This window comes from Nerophis lumbriciformis, linkage group LG16, assembly GCF_033978685.3.
Source record: "Nerophis lumbriciformis linkage group LG16, RoL_Nlum_v2.1, whole genome shotgun sequence".
Classification (NCBI taxonomy): Eukaryota; Metazoa; Chordata; class Actinopteri; order Syngnathiformes; family Syngnathidae; genus Nerophis; species Nerophis lumbriciformis.
In genome coordinates this window covers 31,880,161-31,894,598 of record NC_084563.2, presented here as the reverse complement: position 1 = coordinate 31,894,598, position 14,438 = coordinate 31,880,161, and the positions used below count along the sequence as shown (strand labels likewise).

General features: G+C 35.2%; 1 protein-coding gene across 9 annotated transcripts in view; it reads left to right on the top strand.

The window, feature by feature from the left end:
- Nucleotides 1–13,606, top strand: part of camk2d2 (calcium/calmodulin-dependent protein kinase (CaM kinase) II delta 2) — a 144,972-nt gene extending 131,366 nt beyond the window's left edge. For 7 of the 9 annotated variants that reach the window (XM_061977010.1, XM_061977003.1, XM_061977001.1 and 4 more), the window contains 4 exons: nucleotides 1–71; nucleotides 300–394; nucleotides 3,873–4,101; nucleotides 7,824–13,606. The exon at nucleotides 1–71 is cut by the window's left edge and continues 5 nt beyond it. In XM_061977010.1, the coding sequence (XP_061832994.1) occupies nucleotides 1–71; nucleotides 300–394; nucleotides 3,873–4,101; nucleotides 7,824–7,827 (399 nt within the window). In that variant the 3' untranslated portion in view covers nucleotides 7,828–13,606. Of the gene's footprint in view, nucleotides 72–299; nucleotides 395–3,872; nucleotides 4,106–7,823 lie in introns of those variants that run through there. The other 2 variants (XM_061977005.1, XM_061977009.1) reach the window with 1 other exon arrangement.
- Nucleotides 13,607–14,438: the final 832 nt, after the last annotated feature.

The window sequence follows — 14,438 nt, the reverse complement described above, 5'->3', positions numbered from 1 at the left end:
AAACAGGAAATCATCAAAGTGACCGAGCAGCTGATCGAGTCCATCAACAACGGAGACTTTGAGGTCTACGCGTAAGTCTGGATCGCCGCCTTTGTTCCTCGTCTGGACCGCCCCTTGTTGCCTTTGTTCCTAGTCTGGACCGCCCCTTGTTGCCTTTGTTCCTAGTCTGGACCGCCCCTTGTTGCCTTTGTTCCTAGTCTGGACCGCCCCTTGTTGCCTTTGTTCCTCGTCTGGACCGCCCCTCGCTGTCTTTGTTCCTGGTTCTTGCTGCTGACTGACAGTCCTCTCCTGTGTGACAGGAAGATCTGTGACCCTGGTCTGACTTCCTTCGAGCCCGAGGCGCTGGGGAACCTGGTGGAAGGACACGACTTCCACCGCTTTTATTTTGAAAATGGTGAGTCGCTGCGTACTGACGAGGACCAGCTTTTAGCCACACACTCCTGTCCTGGCAGATGATTAACATGTTGCCCTATTGATGACTAATTGTCCAATTTGACATGTTAGTGTACATGCTAACGTTAGCATGGTAGCTTTTTAGCCTTTTTTTTTTTTTGCCATTTTGCCCCGTTACACCTCAGTCATTTAACTTGGTATGTGAAATATGCTATCTGTAAAAATGCTAACGTTAGCATGCTAGCTTTTTAGCCTTTTTTATTTTTATTTTTATTTTTTATTTTATTTATTTATTTATTTTTTGCCATTTTGCCGCCATACATCTCAGAGTCATTTAACTTGGTATGTGAAATATGCTAGCTGTAAACATGCTAACGTTAGCATGCTAGCTTTTTAGCCTTTTTTATTTTTATTTTTATTTTTTATTTTATTTTTTTATTTTTTTATTTTTTTGCCATTTTGCCACCATACATCTCAGAGTCATTTAACTTGGTATGTGAAATATGCTAGCTGTAAACATGTTAACGTTAGCATGCTAGCTTTTTAGCCATTTTTATTTTTAAAAATGTTTTTTATTTTTATTTATTTATTTATTTTGCCATTTTGCCGTTGTACACCTCAGTAATATAACTTGGTATGCGACACATGCTAACTGTCAACATGCTAACGTTAGCATGCTAGCTTCTTTTTTTTTTGCCAATTTTGCCAATGTATACCTCAGTTATTTAACTTTGTACGTGACACATGCTAACTGTAAATATGCTAACATTAGCACGCTAGCTTTTTTTTTTGTCAATTTTGCCACCAGACATCTCAGTCATTTAAATGTGCGCGTGACACATGCTAACTGTAAACATGCTAACATTAGCATACTAGCTTTTCGCCGCCGTACACCTTAGAGGCATATAACTTGGTATGTGACACACGCTAACGGTAAACATGCTAACATTTTCGCCCCTTTTTTGGCTTTTTTGGCTCAAAAACTAACAATTGAGTTGAAGCTATAAACAAATGGTGCTTAGCTCTTGCTCTAGTTAGCCGTTAGCTCGCCAGCGGCTAACGTCCATCCGCAGTCGGCAGTGTTTTAGCTACTTCTAAATGACGAATCCTCGCCTACATGGCGACAAATAAAGTACGTTTCTTCCACTGCAGGACGAGGAATAGCTAAACACCGTAGGAGGATACTATAGCTAATTGCTAACAGCAAGCTAGCGCTGCTGAATGTAAACAAATGGATCTACACTGACATCGACTGTAATGATACCAAGTACATACATTTTGGTATTGGTACCAGAATATTGGTACGGTATGTGCATACTTGCCAACCCTCCCGAAATTTTCGGGAGACTCCCGAAACTCAGCGCCTCTCCCGAAAACCTCCCGGGACAAATATTCTCCCGAAAATCTCCCGATTTTCAGCCGGAGCTGGAAGCCACGCCCCCTCCAGCTCCATGCAGACCTGATTGAGGACAGCCCTTTTTCATGACAGGGTGACAAGAACTAAATCATCCAGACTAGAGATAAATTGTATTATTATGTTTATTTTACCTAAAAATAAATATATTTATTGATTAAAAAAAACAAAAAACTAAATACATTTTTACTATATTTTGCTAAAAACATCAAAATTAATTGTATTTTTATTTTTATTTTTTTGTGACTCCTTATTACATCCAGCCATAGAATTATACATTAAAATAAACATCCATCCATCCATTTTCTACCGCTTATTCCTTTTGGGGTCGCGGGAGGTGCTGGAGCCTATCTCAGCTACAATCGGGCGGAAGGCGGGGTAAACCCTGGACAAGTCGCCACCTCATCGCAGGGCCAACACAGATAGACAGACAACATTCACACTCACATTCACACACTAGGGCCAATTTAGTGTTGCCAAACAATAAACATATTTGAAATAATTGATTTTAAATTATCATAATAATTCATTTAAAATGACCATATTTAATTATTAAAATAATTGCTTGTTTATCAACAACTTTAGCATTTTATTCACTACATTTTGAAACTCTCAGAAGCCAAGTTATGTTATATTCCTTAATATTTATTTATGCAAGTTTGAAGTATCAATTATCTAAACACAGTTTTGTTTGCATATTTTCAGGATGTAGATATATATATATATGTATATATATATATATATATGTATATATATATATATATATATATATATATATATATATATATATATATATATATATATATATATATATATATATATGTATATATATATGTATGAAATACTTGACTTGGTGAATTCTAGCTGTCAATATACTCCTCCCCTCTTAACCACGCCCCCAACCACGCCCCGTCCCCGACCACGCCCCCACCACCCCACCTCCCGAAATCGGAGGTCTCAAGGTTGGCAAGTATGGGTATGTGTGTATATACTGTAGTAGGGAGGTAAGTGGTCTACATTGACTGCAAGTAGACCAGCTGGTGGTGTGCATAATAGGATAATAAAAAAGAAATCCCCTAAGAATGGCGGCTATAGTTGGTGAGATGTCTGCACCTGAGCTAAAAATAGTTGCGTTGTGTCCCAGAAACCTCAATGGAGAGCATTGGCGTTGTTAGGTCTATTTTAGGGGGGCTCAAGCCCCCCTAAAATTTTCTTAAGCCCCCCTAAATAATTTGGTGTTTTTTTGTTTTGTTTTTACAAATAAATGCCGACATATTCATTATAAAGTGGCCCAAATATGAGTTTAAATAAATAATCATATAACCTGTTATTATTCACTCAGTTTCCCCTCACTTTGTAGCGTAAGGTAGAGAGCCCCTTTCGTGCGTCGGTATCCAATCCATTCCACTTGTTCATATAGAAAATGCCCACATCACTCAAATTCCAGCCCGCATTTTCTCTGCGACCTTGCTTGCGGTCCTGCAGGTGTACGAAGCACATTATCTTCCTTTACAATGAGTGAAGCTGCACAAAACCTTGTGTGTGCAATTGTAAATCATTTATTTTTTAAGTTTTGTGTTTCTTGTAGAATCTATATAAAGTAATATACATTAGCCTATTGTTAAAATAATGAAAAAAACATCATTAAATATATTTGTTTTATTGTATTGTTACATTAATAGCTGTTTTATTATTATAGGATGGCTTGTTAAACATTTAATAGGATTTTCAGAGGGAGGAAAAACCAAGACATTTAATATAAAATGTAAAATGAATAAATACATAAAAAGAAAAAGAAAATATATGGTTAAAAGCCATCGTTCCTGGGGAGCATTTCATTTCGTCCTGTGCATTTAAAAATAATAATAATAATAACAATGAATAATTTCTAAGTCTTTGTTAGCCGTTTGTGAAGTTTTGTGCTCGTGCGTAACATTCGCTCGCATCCTGTGCATCTCCTGGGGGCAAATCCCCCCCTGTCCTTAAAAGCTAGTGACGCCCCTGATGGAGAGTATGGTCAGCATCGTCCTCTCAAGTAAACTTCTCTGGTTTTCCCGCCCCGCAGCTTTGTCCAAAGGCAACAAGCCGGTGCACACCATCCTCCTCAACCCGCACGTGCACCTCATCGGCGAGAACGCGGCGTGCATCGCCTACATCCGCCTGACCCAGTACATGGACGGCGGCGGCATGCCCCGCACCATGCAGTCCGAGGAGACCCGGGTGTGGCACCGCCGCGACGGCAAGTGGCAGAACATCCACTTCCACCGCTCAGGCTCGCCCAGCATCCCCGCCCAGTGAGTATCACGCTGCCTGCTGGACATGCGCCTCTGCCGCCCTCTGCTGGAACATGGCAGTAACAACATGGAGATATTGCCATACAGAAAGTCTGACCTCGTTTTAAACAGAAATATTTACAAAACTCAAAAGCAGTGAAGTTGTCACGTTGTGTAAATGGTAAATAAAAACAGAATACAATGATTTGCAAATCCTTTGCAAATTGAATAGACTGCAAAGACAATATATTTCATGTTCACACTGAGAATTTTTATTTTTTTTGGCAAATAATCATGAACTTAGAATTTAATGGCAGCAACACATTGCAAAAAAGTGGTCACAGGGGCATTTTTACCACTGTGTTACATGGCCTTTCCTTTTAACAACACTCTGTAAAGGTTTGGGAACTGAGGAGACACATTTTTTAAGCTTCTCAGGGGGAATTCTTTCCCATTCTTGCTTGATGTACAGCTTAAGTTGTTCAACAGTCTCCCTTCTCATATTTTAGGCTTCATATTGCACTACACATTTTCAATGTCTGGACTACAGGCAGGCCAGTCTAGTACCCGCACTCTTTTACTATGAAGCCACGCTGTTGAAACACGTGGCTTTGCATTGTCTTGGTGAAATAAGCAGGGGCGCCCGTGATAACGTTGCTTGGATGGCAACATATGTTGCTCCAAAACCTGTATGTACCTTTCAGCATTAATGGTGCCTTCACAGATGTGTAAGTTACCCATGTCTTGGGCACTAATACACCCCCATACCATCACACATGCTGCCTTTTACACTTTGCGCCTAAAATAATCAGGATGGTTCTTTTCCTCTTTGTTCTGGAGGACACGACGTCCACAGTTTCCAAAAACAATTTGAAATGTAGACTCGTCAGACCACAGAACACTTTTCCACTTTGTATCAGTCCATCTTAGATGAGCTCAGGCCCCGCGAAGCCGGCGGCGTTTCTGGGTGTTGTTGATAAATGGCTCTGGCTTTGCATAGTAGAGTTTTAACTTGCACTTACAGATGTAGCGACCAACTGTAGTTACTGACAGTGGTTTTCTGAAGTGTTCCTGAGCCCATGTGGTGATATCCTTTACACACTGATGTCGCTTGTTGATGCAGTACAGCCTGAGGGATCGAAGGTCATGGGCTTAGCTGCTTACGTGCAGTGATTTCTCCAGATTCTCTGAACCCTTTGATGTTATTATGGACTGTAGATGGTGAAATCCCTAAATTCCTTGCAATAGCTGGTTGAGAAAGGTTTTTCTTAAACTGTTCAACAATTTGCTCAGGCATTTGTTGACAAAGTGGTGACCCTCCCCCCATCCTTGTTTGTGAATGACTGAGCATTTCATGGAAGCTGATTTTATACCCAATCATGGCACCCACCTGTTCCCAATTAGCCTGTTCACCTGTTGGATGTTCCAAATAAGTGTTTGACGAGCATTCCTCAACTTTTTCAGTCTTTTTTGCCACTTGTGCCAGCTTTTTTGAAACATGTTGCAGGCATCAAATTCCAAATGAGCTAATATTTGCAAAAAAAAACAAAGTTTTCCAGTGTGAACATGAAATATCTTGTCTTTGCAGTCTATTCAATTGAATATAAGTTGAAAAGGATTTGTTGTATTCTCTTTTTATTTACCATTTACACAACGTGACAACTTCACTGCTTTTGTATATGTATGCACAGTATATGTATTTGTGTGTACATGTATATATGTATATATATGTGTATAGGTGTACAGTATATCTATGCATGTATATATACATATATATATATATATATATATTAATATATATTTATATATATATTAATATATGATAAACGATATTACATCTATGTATATTATATCTGTATATTTTATTAAACAATATCACATCTATATATTATATATATATATATATATATATATATATATATATATATATATATATATATATATATATATGTGTGTGTGTATATATATATACTAATATATGATAAACTATATTACATATATATTATATTAAACAATATCACATATATATATATATATATATATATATATTAATATATGATAAACAATATTACATCTATATATATATTATATCTGTATATTATATTAAACAATATCACATATATATATATATATATATATATATATATATATATATATATATATATATATATATATATATATATATATATATATATATATATGATAAACAAGCGGTAGAAAATGGATGGATGGATAAACGATATTACATCTATATATGTTATACCTGTAATATTAAACAATATCACGTCTATATATTATATATATGTGTATATATATATATATATATAATATATATATATATATATATATATATATATTAATATATGATAAACTATATTACATCTATATATTGTATCTATATATTATATTAAACAATATCACAGCTATATATTATATATATAAATTGATATATGATAAATAATATTACATCTATATGTATTATATCTGTATATTATATTAAACAATATCACATATATATATATATATATATATATATATATATATATATATATATATATATATATATATATATATATATATATATATATATGATAAACAAGCGGTAGTAAATGGATGGATGGATAAACGATATTACATCTATATATGTTATACCTGTAATATTAAACAATATCACGTCTATATATTATATATATGTGTATATATATATATGTAATATATATATATATATATATATATTAATATATGATAAACTATATTACATCTATATATTATATCTATATATTATATTAAACAATATCCCATCTATATATTATATATATATATATATATATATATATATATATATATATATATATATATATATATATATATATATATATATATATATATATCCATCCATCCATCCATTTTCTACCGCTTATTCCCTTTGGGGTCGCGGGGGGCGCTGGAGCCTATCTCAGCTACAATCGGGCGGAAGGCGGGATATATATATATATATATATATATATATATATATATATATATATATATATTGATATATGATAAATGATATTACATCTATATATATTATGTCTGTATATTATATTAAACAATATCACATCCATATATATATATATATATATATATATATTAAACAATATCACATCTATTATATATACTGTATATATTAAACAATATCACATCTATGTATATATATATGTATATATATATATATATATATATATATATATATATTTATATTATATGTTATATATTATATTAAATATTAAACGATCAGAAATCTCAATAATCCATAACTTTAACAACCGTATTGCTACAAAAATAAACATTTTAAAAAGTGAAATCCACTTACATTAAAACGAAGCCGACGTGAGGGATCTGGGAGAGGGGCCGTGCGTGAGGGTGTGCGTGAGGGTGTGCGTGTGCGTGTGCGTGTGCGTGTGCGTGTGCGTGTGTGTGTGTGTGTGTGTGTGTGTGTGTGTGTGTGTGTGTGTGTGTGTGTGTGTGTGTGTGCGTGCGTGCGTGCGTGCAGGAGGAGGCGCTGCTAAACAAGAGTTAACGCTACTCCTCCACTTTGGCATCTTTTTCCAGAAAGTCTGGTCTCATCACAACTAAATCTGGCTGTGGTACGAAGTCTGCCATTCATGTACTTCAGGACACAAAATGAATGAATGAACGAAAGTTTGTAAATGGAAAGTTCCCGTATTTTTACTAACTGACCTCCTCTGTCTCTGCCTCTGCAGTTAATGGAACATCATCACGGGGTTTGAGTGCATCAGCAAATGTGACCTTTGACCGTCACAGGACACACGTATTATTACATTTAATCAACGGACGTCGTTCTTTAAATAAACCACCAGCAGGTGGCAGCACAGTATTATTACGACATATTGGCGGCAGTGTTCTTTTTGTTGAGTTCATTTTTTTTTTAAAGATGTTTTGGTATGCATTTGAAATATATATCAATTAGAACTCTACTGCTGTGACCTCTCCCTGAGAAGTAGTTCTGTATTTTTCAACGTGTATTTCTCTGCGTGTAAAACACAAACAATCGGAAGAGTTTGTTGGGAGTGAGCTTGCTTTAGTTCTGCTGATGTAAATACTTTGTGATGGTGGGTGCAAACACCAGCCATGGAAATGCTATTCTTGCTACCAGAAGGTCAGCGTGTGTTTTGGTGTTTGGATTTTATTCTCATTCATGCTAATTGAAAATCAAAAAACCAACTGGTTTATTTGAGTTTTTGTTTTTTAAAATGTAGGTAAAAAATGAAAAAATTAAGCGTTTTTTTTATGTTGAAAAGCAATAACTAAATAAATTTTTTTTAGATTTAATATAACAAAAATTAAAATCCCCAGTAACGGAAAAAACAGACCAAAACAGATGCTTTTTCATTTACAGACACCGGACGTTTTATTTTCAAAGTAAAAGCGGGGATAATTACCACGGTACTTATGTGCCTGTGGCTCTGGCTTAAATGTATTTGGAGCAAAATGATTTCAGACATGGAGGTCTGACACCTACAAAAATGTCTACGTATAATAACAGGAAGTGAAAGACAGATCAAAACGGATGTGTTGTCATATTCTGAAGCCAGAAGTAGCAATTTTAAAGACAGGACCGCGAACATTGCATAATAGTTGTATTTGTTGGATCCACGTTGTTGGTTTTACCATTAAAATCTGGTCATTTTTCCTACCAACAACACAACCGAACATTGATTAAACGTTAAAAAGCATGTTGTTTCAATGTTAGGTTTCAGTTGCTCAACGTCAGAACCCAACATTGATTAAACGTCGTCAAAAAGCATGTTGTTTCAACGTTGTATTTGTGTTGTAGAATATTGGTTGAGAAAAGACCAAAATTCAATGGTCAAATCAACGTTCAAATCAAATCAACATTGTTAAAAAGTATGTTGTTTCAACGTTATGTTTGAGTTGCTCAATGTCCGAACCCGACATTGATTAAACGTCGTCAAAAAGCATGTTGTTTCAACGTTACATTTGAATTGTCAAATATTGGTTGGGATATGACCAAAATTCAATGGTCAAATCAACGCCAGAACCCAACATTGATTAAATGTTGTCAAAAAGAATATTGTTTCAACGTTAGGTTTTAGCTGGTCAACGTCAGAACCCAACATTGATTAAACGTTGTCCAAAAGCATGTTGTTCCAACATTAGGTTTTGACAACGTTTAATCAATGTTGGGTTCTGACTCAGAACCCAACATTGATTAAACGTCGTCAAAAAGCATGTTGTTTCAACGTTGTATTTGTGTTGTAGAATGTTGGTTGAGAAATGACCAAATTTCACTTGTCAAATCAATGTCAGAACCCGACATTGATTAAACGTTGACAAAAAGCATGTTGTTTCAACGTTATGTTTGAGTTGCTCAACGTCAGAACCCAACATTGATTAAACGTTGTTGAAAAGCATGTTGTCTCAACGTTAGGTTTGAGTTGTAGAATATTGGTTGAGATATGACCAAATTTCAATGGTCAAATCAACGCCAGAACCCAACATTGATTGAACGTTGTCAAAAAGAATGTTGTTTCAACGTTAGGTTTTAGCTGGTCAACATCAGTATCCAACATTGAATAAACGGCGTCAAAAAGCATGTTGTTCCAACATTAGGTTTGAGACACTAAACGTTAGAACCCAACATTGATTAAACGTTAAAAAGCATGTTGTTTCAACGTTAGGTTTGAGTTGCTCAACGTCAGAACACAAAATTGATTAAACGTCGTCAAAAAGCATGTTGTGATGGTGGGTGCAAACACCAGCCATGGAATTGGAGTTGTATTTGTGTTGTAGAAGATTGGTTGAGAAATGACCAAATTTCAATTGTCAAATCAACGTCAGAACCCGACAATGATTAAACGTCGTCAAAAAGCATGTTGTTTCAACGTTATCATTGAGTTGCTCAGCGTCAGAACTCAACTTTGATTAAACGTTTTTGAAAAGTATGTTGTCTCAACGTTAGGTTTGAGTTGTAGAATATTGGTTGAGATATGACCCAAATTCAATGGTCAAATCAACGCCAGAACCCAACATTGATTGAACGTTGTCAAAAAGAATGTTGTTTCAACGTTAGGTTTTAGCTGGTCAACGTCAGTACCCAACATTGAATAAACGTCGTCAAAAAGATGTTGTTTCAACAAGTTTGAGTTGCTCAACGTCAGAACCCAACATTGATTAAACGTCAACAAAAAGCATGTTGTTTCAGCGTTAGGTTTGAGTTGCTCTGCGTCAGAATCCAACATTGATTAAACGTCGTCAAAAAGCATGTTGTTTCAACGTTGTATTTGTGTTGTAGAATATTGGTTGAGAAATGACTAAATTTCGATTGTCAAATCAACGTCAGAACCCGACATTGATTAAACGTCGTCAAAAAGCATGTTGTTTCAACGTTATCATTGAGTTGCTCAGCATCAGAACCCAACATTGATTAAACGTTGTTGAAAAGCATGTTGTCTCAATGTTAGGTTTGAGTTGTAGAATATTGTTTGAGATATGACCAAAATTCAATGGTCAAATCAACGCCAGAACCCAACATTGATTGAACGTTGTCAAAAAGAATGTTGTTTCAACGTTAGGTTTTAGCTGGTCAACGTCAGAACCCAACATTGAATAAACGTTGTCAAAAAGCATGTTGTTTCAACAAGTTTGAGTTGCTCAACGTCAGAATCCAACATTGATTAAACGTCATCAAAAAGCATGTTGTTCCAACCTTAGGTTTGAGACACTAAACGTTAGAACCCAACGTTGATTAAACGTTAAAAAGCATGTTGTTTCAACGTTTGGTTTGAGTTAATCAATGTCAGAACCCAACATTAATTAAACTAAGTTAAAAAGCATGTTGTTTCAACGTTAAGTTTGAGTTGCTCAACATCAGAACCCAACATTGATTAAACATTGTCAAAAAGCATGTTGTTTCAACGTTGTATTTGTGTTGTAGAATATTGGTTGAGAAATGACCAAATTTCAATGGTCAAATCAACGCCAGAACCCAACATTGATTGAACGTTGTCAAAAAGAATATTGTTTCAACGTTAGGTTTTAGCTGGTCAACGTCAGAACCCAACATTGATTAAACGTTGTCAAAAAGCATGTTGTTCCAACATTAGGTTTTGACAACGTTTAATCAATGTTGGGTTCTGACGTTAAGCAGCTCAAACATAACATTGAAACAACGTGGTGTTTGACAATGTTTAATCAACGTTGTGTTCTAACGTTGAGCAAAATTCAATGGTCAAATCAATGCCAGAACCCAACATTGATTAAACATTGTTGAAAAGCATGTTGTTTCAACATTAGGTTTGAGTTGTAGAATATTGGTTGAGATATGACCAAAATTCAATGGTCAAATCAAGGCCAGAACCCAACATTGATTGAACGTTGTCAAAAAGAAAATTGTTTCAACGTTAAATTTTAGCTGGTCAACGTCAGAACCCAACATTGATTAAACGTTGTCAAAAAGCATGTTGTTTCAACATTAGGTTTTGACAACGTTTAATCAATGTTGGGTTCTGATGTTAAGCAGCTCAAACATAACATTAAAACCGTTGTGTTCTAACGTTGAGCAAAATTCAGTGGTCAAATCAACGCCAGAACCCACCATTGATTAAACGTTATAAAAGAGAATATTGTTTCAACGTTAGGTTTTAGCTGGTCAACGCCAGAACCCAACATTGATTAAACGTTGTTGAAAAGCATGTTGTTTCAACGTTAGGTTTGAGTTGTAGAATATTGGTTGAGATATGACCAAAATTCAATGGTCAAATCAACGCCAGAACCCAACATTGATTAAACGTTGTCAAAAAGAATATTGTTTCAACGTTAGGTTTTAGCTGGTCAACGTCAGAACCCAACATTGACTAAACGTTGTCCAAAAGCATGTTGTTCCAACATTAGGTTTTGACAACGTTTAATCAATGTTGGGTTCTGACTCAAAACCCAACATTGATTAAACGTCGTCAAAAAGCATGTTGTTATAACATTGTATTTGTGTTGTAGAAGATTGGTTGAGAAATGACCAAATTTCAATTGTCAAATCAACGTCAGAACCCGACATTGATTAAACGTTGTCAAAAAGCATGTTGTTTCAACGTTGTATTTGTGTTGTAGAATATTTGTTGAGATATGACCAAAATTCAATGGTCAAATCAACGCCAGAACCCAACATTGATTAAACGTTGTCAAAAAGAATATTGTTTCAACGTTAGGTTTTAGCTGGTCAACGTCAGAACCCAACATTGATTAAACGTTGTCCAAAAGCATGTTGTTCCAACATTAGGTTTTGACAACGTTTAATCAATGTTGGGTTCTGACTCAGAACCCAACATTGATTAAACGTCGTCAAAAAGCATGTTGTTTCAACGTTGTATTTGTGTTGTAGAATAATGGTTGAGAAATGACCAAATTTCAATGGTCAAATCAACGTCAGAACCCAACATTGATTAAACGTCGTCAAAAAGCATGTTGTTTCAACGTTAGGTTTGAGTTGCTTAACGTCAGAACCCAACATTGATTAAACGTCGTCAAAAAGCATGTTGTTTCAACGTTGTATTTGTGTTGTATAATATTGGTTGAGAAATGACCAAATTTCAATTGTCAAATCAACGTCAGAACCCAACATTGATTAAACGTCGTCAAAAAGCATGTTGTTTCAACGTTAGGTTTTAGCTGGTCAACGCCAGAACCCAACATTGATTAAACGTTGTTGAAAAGCATGTTGTTTCAACGTTATCATTGAGTTGCTCAGCGTCAGAACCCAACATTGATTAAATGTTTTTGAAAAGCATGTTGTTCCAACGTTATGTTTGAGTTGCCCAACGTCAGCACCTAATTCAACAAGTTCTCAACGTTGTTTCAATGCCGGGACGTGTGTATAGATCTCTGTCCTCGTCCTCGATGTGTCATAGTGTCCCCGCTTTTACTTTGAAAATACAACTCGTCCTTTTTGGTGGGTTTTTCCCGTCTCTGTTTACTGGGGATCTTCATTTTTCTTTTATGAAACATGAAATTAAAATCAAACAGGTTTTTTTTTTTCGTATTGCGTTATTGCTTTTCAGCACCATAAAAGAAAGGTGTTTTATTATAAAAAATGTTTAGTTTTTTGCAACTTCCACTTATAAAAAGAAACTCCCAATACCAAAACATACACTGAGCTATATTTATGTTTGCTACGAGCTATAATACTCATTGAAATGTAAAGAAAGCAGAGCTTACACTTTGTTTGCTTTTATATGGGAGATATAAGAAGTAGGAGACTGTAGCATATATGTAATACATCAACACTGGAGACTATTGTGTCGTGCATGGGGGGGGGGGCAATATTGAGTAAGGTCATATAAAAGTATAATAATATCTTCTGTTTGAGTTGTGAATCACTGACTTGTTTGTTCATGTTGTGCACCAGTCCTGTCCCAGATGTCTCTGATGTCCTCCAGTATCATGAAACGTGTAAAAAAGAAAAACAATAACACAACAATAAAGGTACAAAGCTGCATATCGAAGTGGAAAATCTGGAAAAATAAATAAATAAAATGAAGCACCTTTTTTTCGTTTTGTATGAAATGTTTAGAAAGTAAGCTCCTTTTTCATAACGTTTGTGTTTGTATCGTATGAGCGTGCGCGTACAAGTAGGGCCTTTTTATTCCCATCCTTTGTTCCTGGTGTGCGACACATGAAGATGACGCAGGTGGAGCTGACGCCCTCAATCAGATGCTGGCTTGACTAAAGTCGCACAAAATCTTTGGAGTCGGGACTTTACAAAACAAGGCAACAATGTCCGTTCGCTTGCTTGGTCTCTAATAAGAGGACGAGAGACAGAAACTTCCTTTTCCTCCATGAAACGTACGATGTCAGTTCGATGCTCAGCTGCTGTACTTGTGCGTGTGACAGTTGCCACGGCAACGGATGGCTTATATTGTTGAATTAGGAAATAAAGAAACAGTGCGTTCTTTTGTGAGATTTGTTTGATATTTATTGCTTTTCTTTTTTTCTTTTCTTTTTTTTAAACTAACAATGCAGTTATGCTCTAAACAGAAATAACAAAGTGGAAGAAAATATTTTGTTGCGCTCGGTGATGAAATAGTCCCCTGATTTTAATTAAATTTTGCGTACAACTCAAAGTTATTTACTTGTTTTATATGTATGTGTTTGATCACATTAAAACCCCAAAAAAATGTAACTTGTTTTTTTTTTACATTAAATAATTGTCTTGGCTGAACAATTGCTATTTTTTTTGTTTGATCTGAAAAAGTGTTTATTTATGCAATATGAATAATTCTTTAGGTCAGGGGTCCCCAACCATATATATATATATATATGTATATATATATATATATATATAT